Here is a 14623-nt window from a genome sequence, read left to right as displayed (position 1 = left end):
TGGCCTTTCCCTGAAGCAACACAGTGAGGAGTGTAGCGCGGACGAGGGCGGACTGGGCCGGAATGACGCACGCCCGGACCCCAATCAGCCTGATGAGGGGAGCGAGGGATAAAGGCGACTGGAGATGGCAGCTCGGGAGAGAGAGAGAACTACAGGCAGCTGCCCTGTATGTGTTTATGTTTAAACTTCATTTATACTGTCAAGCCGGTTCTCACCGCCTCCTTTCCCTTATAACCCCTTTACACAGGCTTTTTACTTTTTTTGTTGTTGTTGCATTGTGACATTATTTTTATGAGAATTCTCACTACCATAATGCCATTTTCACGGGCCAAACATTGTATACTTAGTTTTGCAGCATGCCTAAAAACAAGGCTGCACATGGACAGTCCGTGCGTCACGATCACTGTGTGCAAGATGTTCCGTACCGCGGAACTTAAGTATGCGGTTCTTGGCCAGAATAAGCTCCAATGTGGACCAGACTTCAGTCTGGTGGCCCAGGACAAAATTAAATCAAACCAATCAGACAATCTAAAGAACTGCTCAGTTCAGTCTAATATTTCAGTCTCACATCAAAGACAAGACTGAGAGACCTCACTACACCTCACTTCCTGTCTGGACAGGAATCAGGACGTTTGCGATGATTCCCATAATGGACACCCAAGAGAGAAAATCACTTCTTCAACATTAAGTAAATGTATTGTACGCAGCACTCGGACTGACCAAATGTGTTCACTCCATTTATTCAGAGTGGACATCTTTGTTTAAGACTTGACTTGGTTCAAATTGATGAATTAATATTGACAAAACATCAACCAGCCTAATGAGTGCTTATTTAAGGCAATAAACATGCCACATTAAAGGCCGGGCTACAGGAAGCTAATTAGGGTGCAAGAGAAAGAGCTTTTAACCATTTAGTTCAAACACCCACATGCATTTTACTGGAAGCTGTCGTACACAAACACACACTTACACACCCTTCTACTGTATGTCCCTTAACAAGCTCAAATACTGAGATTTTAATAACTGTTTACATGCAAGTGTTACAATAACTCAAATTCCAATTGAAAACAGATAAAGAATCAAAGGAGGTGAAGTATATTTCATTTGTACAGTATTTACATATACAGTGGTGTAATCATCCACAGACAGTAAAATAAAAATAAATAAATAAATAAATAAACAATTAACCCCCTATTGCGTTCAGAATCTACATTCACCTTTTGCATTCGTGGGTCAATTTTGTTCCGGTGGAATTTAAGCTTATAAATCACTTTTAAGTTGATGGATTTCATCTGAAACTATATTGTAAGTCATTAAAAAATTAACTGTTCATTCATGTAAAAAGATGTATATTTTTTTTTTTTTTTTAGAAATAATACAATTTGGGGGGTTTGGGTAGCTCAGCGAGTATTGACGCTGACTACCACACCTGGAGTCACAAGTTCAAATCCAGGGTGTGCTGAGTGACTCCAGCCAGGTCTGCTAAGCAACCAAATTGGCCCGGTTGCTAGGGAGGATAGAGTCACACATGTCAACAAATAATCACAAGTAGATCGTATATACTGTAATATGCACTGCTTTGTTAGCTGCTAAACTAGCTGATGGCTACCTTTACCATCATGTCGTGTCAGAATCACCACAAGTACATAATACAGGTCTCCTAAGCAACCAAATTGGCCCGGTTGCTAGGGAGGGTAGAGTCACATGGGGTAACCTCCTCGTGGTCATTATAATGTGGCTCTCGCTCTCAATGGGGTGCGTGGTGAGTTGTGCGGTGATTTGTGCGTGGATGCCGCAGAGAATAGCGTGAAGCCTCCACACGCACTACGTCTCCGCGGTAACACGCTCAACAAGCCACGTGATAAGATGCGCGGATTGACGGTCTCAGACGCGGAGGCAACTGAGATTCGTCCTCCACCACCCGGATTGAGGCGAGTCACTACGCCACCACAAGGACATAGAGCACATTGGGAATTGGGCATTCCAAATTGGGGAAAAAAGGGGAGAGAAAAAATGAAAATAAAAAAAAATAATACAATTTATAAATTCTTTGACATTTCAAATTATACATTAACTACATCAATACCAGTGTGATACATGTGAATAAATATTTTTATATCAACATTTCTGTGAAATTGTATTTAAATATAACATCATTTAAAATATATATTAACATCTAATGTGAGAATTATAGTAATTTGAATGAATTTCCTAATACTTGTAACTGCTCAATATAACTTGGTGGTTAAAATGTATGAAATCAACGTATTCTTTTTCAACTAAACAACTGTACAACTCAACCTTAATACTTCTTTACTATGTTTTTAAGCTAAATCTATTCAATTTACTCTCATGAACTGCCGAATGTTATTGCATAAGTTTGCTGTAAGCTGTTTCATCATTAGATGGCTGCAGAGTAAAATGTGGACAATTTCCTTTTTCAAGCTCTATTTAGACTAATGTGTGCATTAACTTGTGCTCTCTCCACACCCCCTTTAGACAGTAGTACCTTTGATTTAGTTCATTTGCTATGTTTGTTACATCTGTCATGTCTGTTTTGTTCAGGTATGTGTGTGTGCACTTTTATAAACAGGATGCAGTCCCATTGGGAGACAAAAACGTGTGTGTGAGAGTATGGGAAAGACGCTAAATGTAAGTAGTGTTTATAAGAAAACAATCCACATAACATCACGTGTAAAGCCACAGTGGATGCCCAGGTCAAAATTTATCCACGAATGCAAAAGATGAAACTTTTTTTTTTTTTAATGGTTATATATCTCTTAAACAATTGCATAAAAAAAAAAAAAAGTATAATGTTTATTTTGATAGTCTGGACAAAGTCACAAAATTTGGTTCCCGTACTAAAAACGATGTGGTTTTTAAAAATTATCATCTACCTCTCCCGGGTCAAAAATGACCGGAACGCAACAGGAGGGTTAAATCTAATTAAAAGCTAAATAGTATTGAAAAAATAAAAAACTTTTGGCATAAGTAGTTTGGAATAATCTTTTATTATTAAAATAATGAATTTAATATTTCTTACAAATATTGGTGGAACAATGCTGTTTTAAAATATTATTGGTAACACTTTATAATAAAGTTATATTTGTTAACATTAGTAAATGCATTAGGAATCATGAACTAACAAATTAAACATTTTCACAGAATGTACAGAAATATAATTGTTTATTGGTAGTTTATGTTGATTCATAATGCATTAACTCATGTTAATGTATACAACTTCTAATTTAAAAAATGTATTAGTAAATGTTGAAATTAACATTATCCAAGATTAATAAATGCTGTTAAACTATTGTTCATTGTTAGTTCATGTTACCTAATGTACTTAATGCTACTAAAAATAACGTTATTGTAAAGTGTTACAATATTATTAATATTTGAAAAACGTTTAGCCAACAAATCAAAGTCAGGTGATGTAACCAACATGCAGTTAGTCACTCTGTTGTCATGGGACAGACCCCCCCCCCAAAAAAAAAAGAAAACAGAGAGGAGTCCTTTAGACCCCCATGACTGTGTGTGCTGATGTAAAACATCAGACCTTTTTAACTGTATTTCTAAAGTGATTTTCCAACAGCTATCAATCAATTTACCACAGTAGAAAGAAAGTACTGAAGTAATACAGGTTTGGAACGGCATGAGTGTGAGTAAATTATGAGTGTAACACACCTGACCCTCTTATCCTCTCTTTGGACAGAACTGCTGGTCTGTGACTTCTATAAACATCATTTCAGCTCAAAACACTAACCCCCCTCAAAAGTGAACACTACATGAAGTGTGTACTGCAGGAGTCCAAAGGGATCAAATCTGTTAATCACTCCGTTGAAAAAAAGCTTGAGTCAACAGAAACCCAGTCTGAATGACACGTGTGTTTTTAAGGTGCTGTGTGATTATTGTAAATACTGACATGCACTGCTGGAGAAGCAGTTTTGAGCCAGAGCTGAAGGGAATTAAAACGAATGTAATGAAATGCACAGAGAGAGATTGAGAGACGCATTAGTCAGTTGAGTAATTAATTCTTGCCCTCAGGCCCTCAGGTCTGTGTGCAGCAATTAAGCCCTGATTATTACTAATCATATTGCAGTGAAGAATGTGTGTGTCTGTGTGTGTTTACGAACACTATAATACTACCTTCATGTCATGTTGGAATTACCGTAATTACGAGCTTCCAACTAGTAAAAAACAGCCTCATAATTACAAGTTATCATACAACACTCTGAATTTTCAAAAAGCTTCTAACTTCTTAATTTATATAGATATATATATATAAAGCTGTTGATTAAACATGTTAATTCAGTTAAATAAATTATATAAAAATTAACGCAGTAATAAAATGTATGCATTAAGTCACACCATTGTAATAGGAAAGTTTTTAATATGGAAAAGTAAATAAAATAAATAATACAGTATATTGACTTCTAAAGCAATTTTTGTATTGCCTAATCAATGATTTTCTTGTCTGCCACAATAATGTAAAGTCTTTTAATTATCTGAAATTATTATATTTTATATGTATAATTATATATTGAATTATATTTATTTGGGGGACTATAGGAAGATATTGATTTAGGCCATCATATGTACTAACATTTTACTATTGATAATATCTTAAAGGTATATTCTATGTTTAATATATGTTAAGATCAATCGACTTATTTTGTGGCGTAATGTTGATTACCACAAAAATGAATTTCGACCCGTCCCTCCTTTTTTATTCAAATCTGTGTTATAGTCAGACACTTACAATTGAAGTCAATGGGGTCAATCTGTAAACATTAAAATACTCACTTTTTCAAAAGTATAGACACAAGACATAAACAATATGTGTGTTGACATGATTTTACTGTCATAAAATCACTTACTAACTGCATCTGTGTAGAGTTATAGCCAATTTTACAACTTCGTTGCCATGACGATGTGACGCCATAAACCATAAAACGGCGACTTAAACAACTTAACAGCTCTAAGTCTCTAAGTCCTCGTGGTGGCGTAGTGACTCGCCTCAATCCGGGTGGCGGAGGACGAATCTCAGTTGCCTCCGCGTCTGAGACCGTCAATCCGCGCATCTTATCACGTGGCTTGTTGAGCGCGTTACCGTGGCGACATAGCGCGTGTGGAGGCTTCAGGCTATTCTCCGCGGCATCCACGCACAACTCACTACGCGCCCCACCGAGAGCGAGAACCACATTATAGCGACCACGAGGAGGTTACCCCATGTGACTCTACCCACCCTAGCAACCGGGCCAATTTGGTTGCTTAGGAGACCTGTACTATGTACTTGTGGTGATTCTGACACGACGTGATCGTAAAGGTAGCCATCAGCTAGTTTAGCAGCTAAGAAAGCAGTGCATATTACAGTATATACGATCTACTTGTGATTATTTGTTGACATGTTAATAGATGATAATTTACCTTACTGTAGTAAATGTTGCCATGTTGACTAATGCCTTTATATTGTTTTTTTGATTTGCTTACATCAGTGAGGGCCTGAAAGTTTGGTGAAACTTCCATAAAAAAATAAACTTAGTCAAAGCAACTATTTTCCCCCCCATTTAGCATTTGTGTTTGATGTGTGTGTGATGTTTGTACTCACAGGTGTGACGGGCGAGTGAATAGTTGGAGCCGCCGGTGGTCAAACCGAAACCCTCTGGTGCCTGACTGCTGGTCCGAGCTCGCAACGGTAGTTTAGGGGGTTCGATCTCTGCGCCGAACTCCGCCCCGATCACGCCCAGCAGGACGATAGCCGTCGCCTGTTTCCTCCTCTCCTCATATGAGTTGCAGATCTTCTTTGCATTGGGAGGAAGGTTAGACAGACAACCTACAGACAGACAGACAGACAGTCAGACAGAGAGAGAGAGAGAGAGACAGATTAATCTACTGTAAATACAAGAAACATGTTTAACTTTCATTATGTGAAACATTTGTGAGTGAAACACAATATTTAGCGGTTAATTACGCAGGGCAGGACTTGATTTTATTCATCGATATTCGATTGGATGGAAAAATGTAAGGCTATATCACCACTGGTTAATATTATTTAGCCCCGCCCACATGACCTCAGTTACATCAGCAGAAAAGAAAAATCGTTTCTGAGGTGGAGAAAGTTATTTCTTTTCTTAGAACAACGTGCACTGATGAATGCACAATAAAACCAGAGACACTGATGAAGTATTGACTAATATATCAGCAAAGCCGATTAATTTGATCAGTAATAAAAGCTCATTATGTATTTAATATACAATATGTAAGTTGTTTTTGCTAAATATACCCCGACAGGGTGATCAGTCTTGTCTCACCCTGAAGGGGTTTATTTTGCGCTAACGACCGGCTGACTGTACATTATCCCACTTATTACACAGCTACTAACCAAATAAATAAATAAATGGACAATTTGCATTGAAATTAAATAATAAAGTGAGAAGACAGAAATACCTGAACAGCTATAATCCACCTCTCAGTTTGCGTCTGTGGTAAATAATAACCTTCTCACTCCTCATTATCCAGCTTATTACAAGACGACTTGCCAAATGCATTAATAAATGGACATGAAACATTGATTGACTCGCAATCCCCGGATGTGCGGTTGTTTCTCAGAAATATCAGCCCACTAGATCGTGCCACTGACCAATCAGAATAGAGTATTCCGGAGACCCGTGATATAAATGTTAGTTATCAACTTAAACTGCTCTCTAGATATCAGTATCGCATCGGCCATTAAAAACACACATACTAATCAAACGTATTAAGAAAGAAAAGTGTCAATTATTTTTTTACAGCAGCTGACCACATGTGATCGGATCACCCAAAACGCATCTTAATACCACGTGTCTTGGTGTTGCCATGGTGGCAGCTGCACGTAAAAGAAAGAAAAAACAACACAACACAAACACACAAAAGTTCTGTTTTATGTTAAATGTCCACGACTCACATCATGTCTGAATTAACACTGTAACGCTTGTGGAGGATTCTGCTTTGTGTTCCAGTATCTACTGCACTGCAAGTGCACTGAATGGAACACTATTGAGTGTGTGTGCGCGTGTGTCTCATAAAGGGAACTCTAGGGGTCTTTGCTTTCGGAAGTGTGGGGCGCGGTCAGATGGGGAGGTTCTTTTGTTACCAAATGTACAGCAGTAGCCCCTTAAACACAGGAGGTGCAATTAGTCACTCTCTCTCTCTCTCACTCACACACACACACAACACACCACATACACCCACTCTCTCTCTCTCTCTCTCACACACACACACACACACGACACCACACACACACACACACACACACACACACACACAACACACCACCTACACCCACTCACTCACTCTCACACACCACACACACACAAAACACACACACTCATTCACACACACACACACACACACACACCACACCACACACACACACACACACACACACACACACCCTCACACACACTCACTCTCACATACACACTCGCGCACACACACACACTCGCGCACACACACACACTCGTGCACACACACACACGCGCACACACACTCAATCACTCGCTCACTCTCGCACACACTCGCACACACACACTCACTCTCACACACACACACACACACACACACAACATACAACACACACACACAACACACCACACACACACACACACACACACACACACACACACACAAAACACACACACTCACTCTCACACACACACTCGCACACAAAACACACTCAATCACTCGCTCACTCTCGCACACACGCACACACGCACACACTCGCACACACTCTAGGGTCGGTTTATTCATATGTGAACACTCTAGATGGGTATATTTATAAAACAGATACTTTTTGTCCTGGATGTTGTTTATCATGTCAGTCACAAATACAATATAGTAACAGCTACATCACTCCACGGACACATGAGTAAGAATCGCCACTGGGTAACAGATTTATGTTTTTACGCCTGATGCAAATGAAAACTGAAAAAGATATTGAGAAAACCTGGATGGGGGTGACTTCACACTTGATTTTCCCTTTTTTTCTTCTTTTTTTTTTTATGTACAAATTCTACATTTATCTATTTATATGACGTCATGAACTTGCGTATATAATAGTAATTAAATGAGCTGTTTGAAATGTCCTTTTTGGAACATAATTTAAATAGAATTCTACATCTAGCAAGTGCTACTATGTTAGAAGTACTATGCAAAAATAAATAAATTAATTAATTAATTATGGAGCAAGTTTCACCAGTCTGCTACATAGGAGCATATTTGGGAGACTGTTCAATATTTACAAAGTTTGTTGAAGTTAAAATATTTCATAATATATAATTGCTCCTTGAAATATTTATATATTTACACATTTATTGCACATTTTGTTACTTTGATTGATTGTTAGCTCACCCAAATTTAATTGTATTTGCTGTGTAATTATTTTGCAGACCTGTCTGTGATAACATACTTTTATTACTATTTATGTGTAACACAGACTCTGTAAAACAAAGCATTATCAAACATCTGTTTTCAGATTATGTGTAATAATTAACAGATCTCAGAATAGGGGAAACCACGTTTCTCTTTCATTTGATTGCTGACCTAAAGCAGTGTTTCTCTTCATATCTGTACCTTTACTCCAATATATATATTATTTAATTTTTTTTCTGCCTGGCACTAAAAGCTGATTGGCTCAGTTATTGTTTAATCCTCAGACAGAACAACTGGCCATATCTCCGCTGATTCAATTTGACCCCGAATCCCCTCATCCTCTTTCTGCTGGTCCTCAGGTGACCTCTGACCTCTCTGACAGAGCAGCACTTACCAGGAAATTGGCAGTTCTTGATATCAAAACGTTCACATGTACACGAGGATTATAGACAAACCCATTAACAACTGATTAATAGAACTTTTAAAGTTTCAAACGATTAAATGTGAAATATTTGATCTTTTTTAGTCTTTTACTATAACAAAAACAATTGTTATAAAATAAAAAATAAAAATAAAATAGCAAATATATTACAAAAAAGTGATTTTACTTACAATGTTTGAATGCAGTTCATTAAAATCTATTTGCTGACAAAGCTGTTCAGATTTTTTGTTTGAATTCGATTGTGCAGCTCCACTCAAACAAATCATTTTAAAATGTATGCACTTTAATTTCATAAAAAAATTCCATCAAATTGAATTGAGTAATCTTTAACAAAATACAATAAAAACCCTACATATTTTTATTAATTTAATATGAATTTAATTACACAATTCAATTTGAAGGAATTTTGTTATGAAGTTGAAGAGTAAATCTTAAGTGGGATAAAACATCTATCTATCTATACATACATCTAACCAACTATCCATCCTTCTATCTATCCATCCATCCATCCATCTAACCATCTATCCATCCATCTAACCATCTAATATCCATCCATCTAACCATCCATCTAACATCCATCCATCCATCTAACCATCTAACATCCATCCATCTATCTAACATCCATCCATCCATCTATCCATCCATCTAACATCCATCCATCCATCCATTCAACCATCTATCCATCCATCTAACATCCATCCATTCAACCATCTATCCATCCATCCAACCATCTATCCATTCATCTATCTATCCATCCATCCATCATCCATCCATCCATCCATCCATCTATCTATCCATCCATCTATCCAACCATCCATCATCCATTCATCCATCCATCTAACCATCCATCCATCCATCTATCAATCATCCATCTATCCATCCATCCATCCGTCTATCTATCCATCCATCTAACCATCTAACATCCATCCATCCATCCATCTAACACCCATCCATCCATCCAACCATCTATCCATCCATCCAACCATCTATCCATCCATCCATCCATCCATCCAACCATCTATCCATCCATCTAGCCATTTATCCAACCATCTATCCATCCATCCATCCATCCATCCATCTAACCATCTAACATCCATCCATCCATCCATCTAACACCCATCCATCCATCCAACCATCTATCCATCCATCCAACCATCTATCCATCCATCCATCCATCCATCTAACCATCCATCCATCCATCCATCCATCTATCTATCCATCCATCTATCCAACCATCCATCATCCATTCATCCATCCATCTAACCATCCATCCATCCATCTATCAATCATCCATCTATCCATCCATCCATCCATCCATCTAACCATCTAACATCCATCCATCCATCCATCTAACACCCATCCATCCATCCAACCATCTATCCATCCATCCAACCATCTATCCATCCATCCATCCATCCATCCAACCATCTATCCATCCATCTAACCATCCATCCATCCATCCATCCATCTATCTATCCATCCATCTATCCAACCATCCATCATCCATTCATCCATCCATCTAACCATCCATCCATCCATCTATCAATCATCCATCTATCCATCCATCATCCGTCTATCTATCCATCCATCTATCCATCCATCTAACCATCTAACATCCATCCATCCATCCATCTAACACCCATCCATCCATCCAACCATCTATCCATCCATCCAACCATCTATCCATCCATCCATCCATCCATCCAACCATCTATCCATCCATCTAGCCATTTATCCAACCATCTATCCATCCATCCATCCATCCATCCATCCATCTAACATCCATACATCCATCCATTCATCCATCCATCTAACCATCTATCCATCTATCCATCCATCCATCCATCCATCCATCTAACCATCTATTCATCTAACCATCCATCCAACCATCTAACCATCCATCCATCCATCTATCCATCCATCTAACATCCATCCATCCATCCATCCATATATCCATCCATCCATCCATCTATCCATCCATCTAACATCCATCCATCCATCCAACCATCCATCCAACCATCTATCCATCCATTCATCTAACCATCCATCTATCCATGCATCCATCCAACCATCCATATATCCATCCATCCGTCTAACCATCCGTATAACCATCCATCCATCAATCCATCCATTTATCCATCCATCGTATTTACTGGTGTATTTACAGTAAAGTTATTAAGTCAAATGAAAGATTTTCAGCCGTCATAGTAGTCAGTACGTGATAAAAGTGAGACAATCACCAATATAAGACAAATCAAACTGCGAACTGCCATTATAGTTTCACAAACACAATAAATGTGCACTTTTATCCTTCGGTTATTATAAAGCATCTTCCCAGAAACATAAACACAACAAGTGCAAACACACGTCTTATTCTCATGTTAAACACACATCCGAACCTAAGCTGCCTATGTAGTCAACATCTGAAGTCATCAAAGTCATCTGATGGGAAGGCAGTTTCATAAGGTCTTAAAATCTTTGAAAGATACTCAAAATTTAGTTTGAGGCATTTATTAGTATGTAAACTAAATATCCACATGCATAAATGGCGGTAGGAAGTGAGGCAGCTTGTTAGGATTTGTAACAGAGCAACAGCCACATCAAATTGTATGATATACTGTATCTGATCAGATCATCTTTGTTTAATCAGCATCCGTACGGCTCCTTACCTGCAATATTAAGGACTAAAATCAAAGCCATTAAAACACAACAAACACTGAAATATTTATAATCTTCAGAGGAGGGCAGTCGACACCTGATTGTGTGTTTTCTATACCACACACTAGTCCTGCTATTAATATTACAGAACACACACAGCTCTCTCTAAACTTCAACAATGCACTTGTACAGCAGACCCCCCAAAAAATGAAAAATGGACACTTATAGAACACTAAAAAATATATATTTAGTCTATTTTTAAGATTTACACATTTCAATTCCATAACAAAATTACATAAAATTTAATTGTGTAATTTTTAACAAATTTAAATGAATAAAACTTAAATATTTATTATTTTATTTTGTAAAGATTACTCAATTCAGTGGATTTTTTCAAGTATCATCTAAACACAAATGCTGCTCAAGCTTTTCTCAGAACTAACTAACTAATGAACTAGTTTTTAGTGGATATATTAAGTCCATGCCAATTATTCGTAATTAGTACGAGATGGCAAAATCGTAATTACATTTATGAGTTGGCTCATACAAAAACCTTCAACTTTTACTCCCATAGAAAAAAACAAAACAAACCACACTCAAAAAAGAATTAAGATTTACGCATTTCAATTTAATAACAAAATTCTGTCAAATCTGAATAATTTTTAACAAAATAAATAAAGAAATATTTTGAATTTTATTAATATAATTTAGTAAAAAAATAAAATACAATTACACAATTAAATTTGAAATCTTGTTATTACATTGAAATGTGTAAATCTTAAAAAATGGCTAAAATATTTTTTTGAGTGTAACGAATGATGTTATCACAATTTTTCCTAAGTGTAACCCCTTACTTAAACCTAACCATAATTTTAATAGGAGAATAACTTTGTGTACCACAGAAGAAAACATCAGGGTTTGCAACGAGACGAGAGAAGTGCATCATTCACATACATCAGTCGTTAGTTTTGCATAACTAAATATAAAAATGAGTAACCAAATTTGTTCACTGATGATTCCTTTCTTAAAATAAAGTGTAGGAGAGCAGATTTATTACGAGTTGTCATGTTAAAGTCAGTTTATTTCATCCTTAAAACAAGATACATTTACTTAAGAAGCAAAATAGTGTGAAATATCAAAACCTGTTTAATTTGAATTAAATTTATTTTTGTAAGATTTATGCAAACAATAAAAAGCTATTTGCCAATGCGCAAAAATTCATAATTCAAGATATTCTCAGAAAAAAAAGAGTCTTAGCACAATTTTGGTTCTTAAGTAAATGTATCTGAACAATCAAAACAAAAATACAAAAAACATTTTTTTTTTTTTTGCATTGTAAATGCAACTAGGTTTGATTTTTTGTTATTTAATGCAATGAAAATGAAATATTTTATAAGTGACTATTTCGCTAAATTACTAAATGTAAAGGCTGCTGTATTTATGAGGCTTTACAGTGTGAAACTGATATAAAAACAACATTAATCATCACTGAACAGAGAGAAAGAGAGAGCAAAAGAGTGATAATCTTATGAAAGAAACTGCTCTTCCATCCTGCAGGTGCCTAACATGGCAGCCACGGCCGACGTCGATGTGTGTGTGTGTGTGTGTGTGTGTGTGAGCTCTATTGAATCAATACCGCGTGCTGCATTCAAGGAGAAACCAAATCAAACTGTGATGAGGAACACAGCAGACGCACAACACCTCAATACACACATTCACAACCAAAGCACACACACCAAATACTGTATATACACAAACGCTGAATACACATGAACACACCTCAAATATGCATGTACACACACAACTGTACAGCCTTTATCAGCATAAAAACTAAGGTAAAATTACAATAAACAAAAGGTCAATGATTTGAAAACATGCACACAAAAAAAAAAAAAAAAAAAAAACTTTTTTTCCCCACACTCAAAATAGTTAATAAAATGTTTTACTAACAATGTCCAACAGTGTGTGTACATGCATCACAGGAGATTTATGTCATTTTTGTCATGAAAAGTGTCATTTCCAGCACATCTCAAATTCTGTATTGTGTTTAATAGAATTCTGTGCAGGAAATGACGCTGATGGAAATGACATTTCTGACGTTTTTCAAATAAAATGACTGACTCCTTTGTGTTGCTAAGACTAATTTAATAACTAACATCCAAAATACACACAATTAAATCACATTTTCACTTTTTGCATAATTTAGCAAAATTACAGCTTGATTGGAAATTATGCTCATTAAAAATATTCTGCTCATAAGTGATATTTCCCGTGATTTTTCTTCATTTTGTCTCATATTTTGTCTCAAGCATGCTCTTCACTGACATTTTTGTCCACTTGGTTAACAAGTACACTAACTTTTGAACAAAGTGCACTGGGGAAAAATTGTTTGTTGTGGTGGAAATGTAAGACAATCCTAAGTTTCTCACAATAACATGTATTTTTATAATGTATTTTCATAGTTTAATATTGAGAGTCTTGGTCCGGGAGGAGGCTAAAACACTCAAATCTATAATAAAAGGCATTTAAAAAGTACCACAAATAAATGATGAATTTTAATGAGACCTTCAAGCGGCCAAAGTTGAAGAAGCACCCATATATATCAAAACAAAAATCATAAATTCGAGAATAAATATAAATAACTTCTGCTCAACTCAAAGCAGTTTTAATTTCAAGAAACATCTATTCTTGTTCATAGATTGCCAACGATCAAAATGTAAGTGATTCTGTATTCACATTTATTTAATTTAATTGTGCATGACATTGTTATGAGTTGTTTTGATGTATTTAATATCATCATATCAATATTGTCATCTGTCAGTGTTTATCAGTCGGGCTGTTTACTGGTTACAATTGCAGCAACTAATAATATTATTGCAAAAATACGGCCATTATTTTCACTTCTGTCAGTATAAACGCCGTTTTGTAATATTTCACGTCCGATGCAATAAGCCACAGAGCAAACGGTCTCATGGATGAATTACACAGTCTCTGTGTTAGGTACACAATATTGATTTTTGAACATTATTGACGACGTATCTTTAATACAAGCCGATCTATTTTAATGTCATTATACCTGAACTGCATTTGCTGCTCTCTGCGTCCAGACAA

The 14623-nt window shown here is 36.5% G+C and overlaps 1 protein-coding gene across 3 annotated transcripts in view; it reads right to left on the bottom strand.

The window, feature by feature from the left end:
• Positions 1-14623, bottom strand: part of LOC127430811 (WD repeat-containing protein 7-like) — a 167513-nt gene that overhangs the window by 39188 nt on the left and 113702 nt on the right. For all 3 annotated transcript variants that reach the window (XM_051680899.1, XM_051680900.1, XM_051680901.1), the window contains one exon: positions 5612-5836. In XM_051680899.1, the coding sequence (XP_051536859.1) occupies positions 5612-5836 (225 nt within the window). The remainder of the gene's footprint in view (positions 1-5611; positions 5837-14623) is intronic.

The sequence above is a fragment of the Myxocyprinus asiaticus genome, chromosome 40 (assembly GCF_019703515.2).
Source record: "Myxocyprinus asiaticus isolate MX2 ecotype Aquarium Trade chromosome 40, UBuf_Myxa_2, whole genome shotgun sequence".
Lineage (NCBI taxonomy): Eukaryota > Metazoa > Chordata > Actinopteri > Cypriniformes > Catostomidae > Myxocyprinus > Myxocyprinus asiaticus.
The sequence above is the reverse complement of the archived record's forward strand: the minus strand, read 5'-3'. Positions and strand labels throughout refer to the sequence as shown.